This window comes from Limulus polyphemus, unplaced genomic scaffold (genome assembly GCF_000517525.1).
Source record: "Limulus polyphemus unplaced genomic scaffold, Limulus_polyphemus-2.1.2 Scaffold3711, whole genome shotgun sequence".
Classification (NCBI taxonomy): domain Eukaryota; kingdom Metazoa; phylum Arthropoda; class Merostomata; order Xiphosura; family Limulidae; genus Limulus; species Limulus polyphemus.
In genome coordinates, this window is record NW_013669321.1 from 58,137 (window position 1) to 65,774 (window position 7,638).

General features: G+C 31.4%; 1 protein-coding gene across 1 annotated transcript in view; it reads left to right on the forward strand.

Moving 5' to 3' along the window:
- LOC106469892 (twitchin-like) overlaps nt 1–7,638 on the forward strand; it is a gene marked incomplete at its 5' end in the record, with an annotated part of 114,304 nt that overhangs the window by 57,800 nt on the left and 48,866 nt on the right. The window contains 6 exons of the mRNA XM_013930413.1: nt 803–921; nt 1,874–2,039; nt 2,658–2,800; nt 3,453–3,612; nt 4,488–4,676; nt 6,026–6,139. Of these exons, the coding sequence (XP_013785867.1) occupies nt 803–921; nt 1,874–2,039; nt 2,658–2,800; nt 3,453–3,612; nt 4,488–4,676; nt 6,026–6,139 (891 nt within the window). The remainder of the gene's footprint in view (nt 1–802; nt 922–1,873; nt 2,040–2,657; nt 2,801–3,452; nt 3,613–4,487; nt 4,677–6,025; nt 6,140–7,638) is intronic.

Consider the following 7,638-nt stretch of genomic DNA (forward strand, 5'->3'; position numbering starts at 1 on the left):
TGAGAATAGTAGGACTAGGGGACACAAATATAACTTTTGGCAAGGTAGGAGTCATCTTCAGCTAAGACAGTTTTCATTTTCCAACAGGATGGTTGGAATGGGTTGCCTTCGGATGTTGTACAGACAGTAAATTTAAGTGAGTTTAAGAAAAAAGTTTGATAAGTATATGAATGACAAGGGCTGGCTTTAAGTTTTTTATTTGTTAAATTTATTTATTTAATAGTTTTAGTTTAGTTTAGAGGATGGTACAGTAGAGATGAACCTATAGGTCTCACATTGTCCCAAAACGTTATGTTATTACGTTTCGTTACATTAAAAATTCACTTTGTTAATTATGATATTCATTACTTAGAATCTTGTCAACAAAAACTGTTGTGTATGTAATTTTGTTACTCATCCTTATGAGTTCTGTTTCTGATGAGGCTAGAATTTTGAAAACAATCTAAATGTTGTGAAAGAAAGCAGCTCTATAAACAACTGTGTTATTGGGATTTATGTTACAGAAATAGAGAGGAATACTTAAAGGCATTTTAAGGACTAGTTTAATAAAAACCTTATGCTTTATTGCTATCATAGGCACCATGAATAGTCCACATGTTATATAACTTCTAAATTAATCTAGTTTTATTTAATAGAATAATTTATGTAGGCTTCATACAAAGAAATGAAAATTTTAAAATTTTCTTCCACTTCTTACTTTCAAACATTAAATGGACCCTTTTAACAAGTTGATTTTAAATTTTCAGCATTTTGTATAGAAATATTTAAGTAGTTAATAATTAAATTTATTTGATATTTTTAGCTGCTCCTATGATTGATGCCAGTTTTGCTATGCGTGATATTGTTGTGCCAGCTGGACAAGAGTTTAACATCAGAGTTCCATATTCAGGCAACCCAACACCACATGCATCATGGACAATTGTAGGTGTTTATAAGAGTAGAGTAAGGTATTAATGTGAAAAGTAGTTCCTTTTCTGTCATATGATGCACATATGTTGTTTAAAGACTCGACTTCAATTTGTTTTGAGAAGATAACCTTCTTAAAAGGAATACTTGAATTCATATTAGCATTTGCTGTGTTTGACTTGTATTATTTGCTTTAACATTACACGAGATACTAACTTCATTTTAAAAAAATGTATCGTATACTAAGTACTTACTTCTAGCCTGTAACATTCCCTATTTTTATTATATTAGTAACAGTATTCCAACTTAGAGACAGAAACATTTAATCCTCAGAGATTTTTTTTATATATAAATCACATAAAGTTTAATCATAAAATAAAACTGAAATTATGATTATTTCTGTTCTGCAATACTGCTTATGTTCAGTAAAGATATTTATGCTATATAGCTTATAATTCTACGATTATTAAGTATAATCCAACTGCACAGTGACTAAATATTGAATTTAACCTGAATAATTTAGTTTAAATGTAAGTCTTGTTTGTGAAATATCACCAAGTGCTCTGAATTTGTATTAAGAATGTTCTAGTTGCTTAGGTAATATTACCGTAGCTAATCAAACAAATTTTGTTAGAAATATTTATACCATATCTTGCCCTGTTGGCTGTACAGTATCTTAGACTACACTGTAACTAGAAAAATAATTACTTTTTTTATATTTTATAAACTTGTGCCATTAAGCTTTGCAAATGTGCAAAGTGAGAGGAGAATCGGTCTTTTAAGGTTTGAGTGACATGAAGTTGATAGAAACCTTTTTTGTGTAATCATGATAAGCACCGAGGACTGACTACTCATTATGTATAGTACTTGTAGATTGATTCTTAGATATACAGTAACAGCTTTAATGATTAAAAATGTTTTTTTACATTGTAGATATATTATTTTCAAACATGTTGTATCTCTCCAGAATGGCAAAGACTTGCTTCCCGATAATCGGGTCTACTCTGAAGTCAATGTAGCTTTCACTGTCCTCACTAACAAATGTGCTAAGAGAGAGGATTCTGGGAAGTATACTCTTAAACTGGCTAATGGTGTAGGCTCAGACTCTGCTTCTTGTAAGGTGTTAGTTGTGGGTAAGTTATCATTCTTGTTTCATTCAGTAATACTATAATACTGTTTATGTTGAGGAACAAATAATGGTGTAGGTTCAGACTCTGCTTCTTGTAAGGTGTTAGTTGTGGGTAAGTTATCATTCACTTGTTCCATTCAGTAATACTATAGTATTGTTTATGTTGAGGAACAAATAATGGTGTAGGCTCAGACTCTGATTCTTGTAAGGTGTTAGTTGTGGGTAAGTTATCACTCACTTGTTCCATTCAGTAATACTATAGTATTGTTTATGTTGAGGAACAAATAATGGTGTATGCTCAGACTCTGCTTCTTGTAAGGTGTTAGTTGTGGGTAAGTTATCATTCACTTGTTCCATTCAGTAATACTATAGTACTGTTTATGTTGAGGAACAAATAATGTATTTGTTAGTGAATACCATGATATATCCTATTTGCATACAGTTAAAAAAAATTCTTAATGTTTTCACCTTCTTTAGTCATTTGCTATCAGTAATGTTGACTTTGTGAAACAAAAAATGTTTCATCTATATTGAAATCTTTAATTTTATTTATTAGTTTTTTGTAGCACAAACTGCTATATAGAAAATAAAAATCACAAATGCTTCTATGAAAACATTGCAGACAAACCAGGACCACCTCAAGGACCTTTGCAAGTTACTGATATAACACCAGAGACTTGTTCATTGTCATGGAGACCACCATTGGATGATGGTGGAAGTCCTATATTGAACTATGTTGTGGAAAAACAAGATCCCACTACTAAGGTCAGTATATTGATGTAAGGTTATATTACATTGTGATCTTACAGAAACAGTGTTCGTGGTATGATGGAGATTACACCATTTTCTACATACAAATGTACTAGAAATCTCACATTTGACACTAAAAAGCATGCTGGTTTTTTTCTTTTCATAGTCTGTAACTCTTTGTGGGCTTTCTAAATATCTTATAGCAAAAGACTGACTATAATGGATAGTCATTTATAACCCAATTTGCATTTTGTTAAATAGATTTAGAACAACATATAATTTATAAATATATATCAAAATATATTCCAATTTAGATATGATATGATGGAAAAATACCTGACCACAACGTTGTAATATTACACTGGTGATCCATGTGTCTCACTTTTTTTATTTTAAGTACTTAGTGGTAAATATAAGTTGAATAAATAACGTATATAGCTTTTTTTCCCCTTTTTTCATGCATAAATTATTTAACAAGACTGACTGAGTATATAATGATAATATGAAGTTCAAACAAGATGAATTTAAAAATAGTAATTTTTACAGGTTCATTAACCTGGGAAAGAATGTTAGAAACAAGTAAAAGTATAAACATTACAGCATTAGTTATAAATTTCTGTAATCAATTTTGAATTGTTCGATCTTTAAGTTTAAGTTCATTCTACAGATTTGGACCAAGTTAAGTGGGTTTGTTCGAGGGTGTCATTATGATGTCATGGGACTAGAGCCTAACAAGAAGTACAACTTCCGTGTCAGTGCTGAAAATGAATATGGTACAGGACAACCTCTGGAGACAGAAAAAGCAATCACAGCAAAATTCCCATTTGGTAGGTCAAAGTAGTCTGAACTGAGGAAAGTTAGCTTACAGGGGGAGGACCTAATAATATGAAATACTTAAGTCACATTAAATATCTTTATATAAAATGATGTCACATTTCAAATAGGGAATGTAACAAACAATACAACTAAGTCCTTAAGTTAAGAAATATTATAATTCAATATCAGTGTATAAATATCCTTCACGCAGAAAAACTAATGATTAGTTTAATAAAAATAATCCTCATCACCTTTATAACCAGCCATAGTAGGCCAATATCAGAAACAAATATCTATCCAAACACTTTTTAAATATGAAACCATTTATATTCACTTCAGAATATATATGTTTAAATTACTCATCTCTCTGTATCACTGGCAGAAGTCACTGAAGACTCCTTATTATTGTTTTATCTGCTTTTTTCTGATAGTAAAATGACTTACGATAACAATATTTCAGACTTTTCTTCATTTATTAGTGCACATTTCCAATTTTTATATACATTTGGATTTACAGAACAAGTAGTTATTTAGCTAAATGAGTTAATTATTACCTTATACTAGGAAGGGTATGCAATTAGTACCTAACAATGATATTAGGGATATAATATGAAAAGAAATAAGAAGGGAAACATTACCTAACATTGTCATTTATACAAGTTTTGCTTCCTAAATGGGTACCCTCAGCTTTTTTCTTGTAAAGTACAAATAACCTTCAGTAATTCATTGCATTCAGATTATCCCAGTAAGGATTAAGAATAGTTACTAAGCTATATTATTATTTAGTGTATATTTAAAGTAAAAGCTTAAAAAAATAGATGGAAATAGTCCTAGACATATAGCAAGGGTTGATATATTCATTAAAATGTTTTTTTTTTAATTACAGATGTTCCAAATCCTCCTGGAGCTCCCACTATTGTGGATTGGGATGCACACAGTGTGAGTTTGGTATGGGAACGACCATCAAGTGATGGAGGCTCAAAAATCCAAGGTTATATTGTGGAATACAGAGATCCTTTGGATGGTAACTGGATCAAAGCAAACAATTTTCTGGTCAAAGATACAACTTTCACTGGTAATAAGAAAACACATTTCTTAAACCTATATTTAATAGATAAGGTTATATTGTAGCCTGACTTATCCAAACTCAAATCAAATTTCACTCTTATTATTAGCAGACTTAGGTGAGTGTACATTATATTACAAGCCAGACATGTTTAGTATTAGCATATTGCATATTAAGGTTTTGATAATGCCAGAACTGTAGGAATTGCCTAACACAAAGTCTGATGGATATTCTATTACAGAGCATGGTTCCATTGCTGTAGGAACTCCATTATACTAATGTCATCACAGAGAAGTAGTCAACATATTAAAATGTAAAAACTACAATTTTTAATGACACAAACAACCAATGTACAGATACGACACAATGAAATAAAACAAAGTTCAAGAGGATGTTGTGTCTATGTTGAACTGGCAAGAGAGAGATGTGTTCATTGGTCCTCTAACCAGTCCTGTGTGAGCCACACCTGGTAAAAATAGTATTTAAATAATAAAAAATAACCCATTCATCTTAACTTAATTCAAAGTTAAAGCAGAATACCTCAACAATGATTTTACAGCTTCTTAAAGTTGAAAAACCTCTAAAACCATTTATCTAAAACTTAATTTAAATCTTACAACAACCGCATGTTAGTCAGAGCCTATCCTTTAATACCAAAAATATAATAACATCGGCTTACCTGAAACTATGTGATAGCTCTGGAGAAGAATCTACTTAATGACCAATTATTGGATCTTTGTCCTCACGTGCAGCTAGAGTAAGGAAAAGTTTAGTTGTTTACTTAAGCGACTTTCTTGCCCAAATAAAACTAAAACTAAACAGAAATTTCGAACATTACACATATTAACTAAGGTCAAACACATTGTAACATCCTGTACCACAAGGTTCATTATTTCAACAGTGACTGCATATATATATTTAAATATATTATGTTACTTTATCTAAATAAAGGAAGCTGGCCAGTAGGAAAGATCATTTAAGTTACAGATGTATTAGTTATTAATTATGTGGCTATAGAAAAGTAACCGTGTTCTATATTAATATGAGAAAAACTGTGTGATCAGGTAAACTGTGTGATCAGGTACTTTGTGTTCTCAAGAAAGGAAACAGAAAAATTTAGCACTTTGACATCAATCTGCTAGTGAGCAAGAAATTAGAAGACAGATTTCCCAGTGATAACTATGAACTGGATTACTTAATTTTATTTTTAGTGTATATGCATATATTAAAACTTTCCAAAACATTAAAAAAAATCTCTGTGAGTTAAATTTTTCCTTTTAACTCTAAATAAAAGAAAATTTTAATTCTTGGAAAAAAATATTTGAGTAAATTTCACTTTTTCCTTGAAATTTTTCCAGTGCCAGATCTTCTAGAAAACCACGAGTACGAGTTCCGTGTGAAAGCTAAAAATGCTGCTGGACTCAGCAAACCTAGTCAACCTACAGCTACCTTAAAACTCAGGCCCAAATTTAGTAAGTCATATAAATAACGTTTTTCTTAACCTGTGTGAATGGGATGTGTCCTAATAGTTAGAGTGCCAGGACTGAAAGTTTGAGGGTTCATGACCCATTACAGTAGAAACGAGCTTCAAACTTTGGAGCTGTGGGTGCATTAGAAGAGTAAAAGTCAAACCTCATTATTTGATCTGGTAAGAGTAGTTCAAGAGTTGGTATTAGATACTGTTGACTAGATACATTCCATCTCAAGAGTTGGTATTAGATACTGTTGACTAGATACATTCCCTCTCAAGAGTTGGTATTAGATACTGTTGACTAGATACATTCCCTCTCAAGAGTTGGTATTAGATACTGTTGACTAGATACATTCCCTCTAGCCTTTCACTTCAGAATCAGAAATTAATCATAATCTGCTTATGTACCTTTGCAAAAAATTCTCAAAAACAAATCCTTAACCTTGGAAGACATTAATATAATTGATGAAAGTTGTAGACATTTTTTATGGTTTTACATCATTGAATTTTCATATTAACTGCATTTTTCTGGAGCTTAAAATCTCGACATTATTTCTAAAAACTTTTAGTTGATCTTCATTTTATGAGGACAATTAAGAAAATGTTAAGTACTGTCAAGCTTTTTTTTTTCAGTTAGTTACATTACTACAAACATTCAACTGTGAATTTTCTTTATACACACCTGTGTTTTAGTTTCTGTACAGTGCATCTCAAACAAATAATGAATGCCCCCAGCCCTGTGAAACTCCCACCTAAAATTCACCAAGTTATTAAGTTGTTAAATTATCAATTTAAGATTGAATTAAAATATTGGCATGCATTTATGATTAGGTAAATAACTAAAAAACTGACATGCTCCTTTTCAGGGTAGGGATCCAAAAAATTGGATCCATAGAAATTTTGTTATGGGGGAAACGGGAATACCCCGAGAAAACTACTTTCAGTAAGGAAGCGCCGAATGGTGTAACCGCTTAGTGCTGAAATAAATAACATGGTTTAGTAAACATCAGAATGAGTGTTTGTTTCATACTATTTGGTTGTGCTACATAAAATAATTTAAATTAAATATTAAATTATATGATTAATCATATTGATGTGGGATACATAGCGTTGCCATGAGGTGGGGGTGTCAGATAGTTGTGAAAATTCACAGGTAAGTGAATTAATTACCTTTGGGGACATGTTTATAAAATTTAGAGGCTAATTTGAATATATGTTCTTTGATTGGTGGTAAGTTTTTAAACTTACTAAGGTATATGGGGGGGGGGAGTGTAGTTGGTTAATCTGTAAGCAGTTTTAATTTCTTGATTTTGGAGGTTTTGAATTATATTCATTTGGCGGTTAGACATATTACAGAGAATGGCATTACCATATTCAAAGAGAGGTCTTATATGTGCTTTATAAGTCGTGGTTATTATTAGAATAGCCCCCCCAGTGGCTCAGCGGTATGTCTGCGGACTTACAACGCTAGAATCCAGGTTTCGATACCCGTGGTGGGCA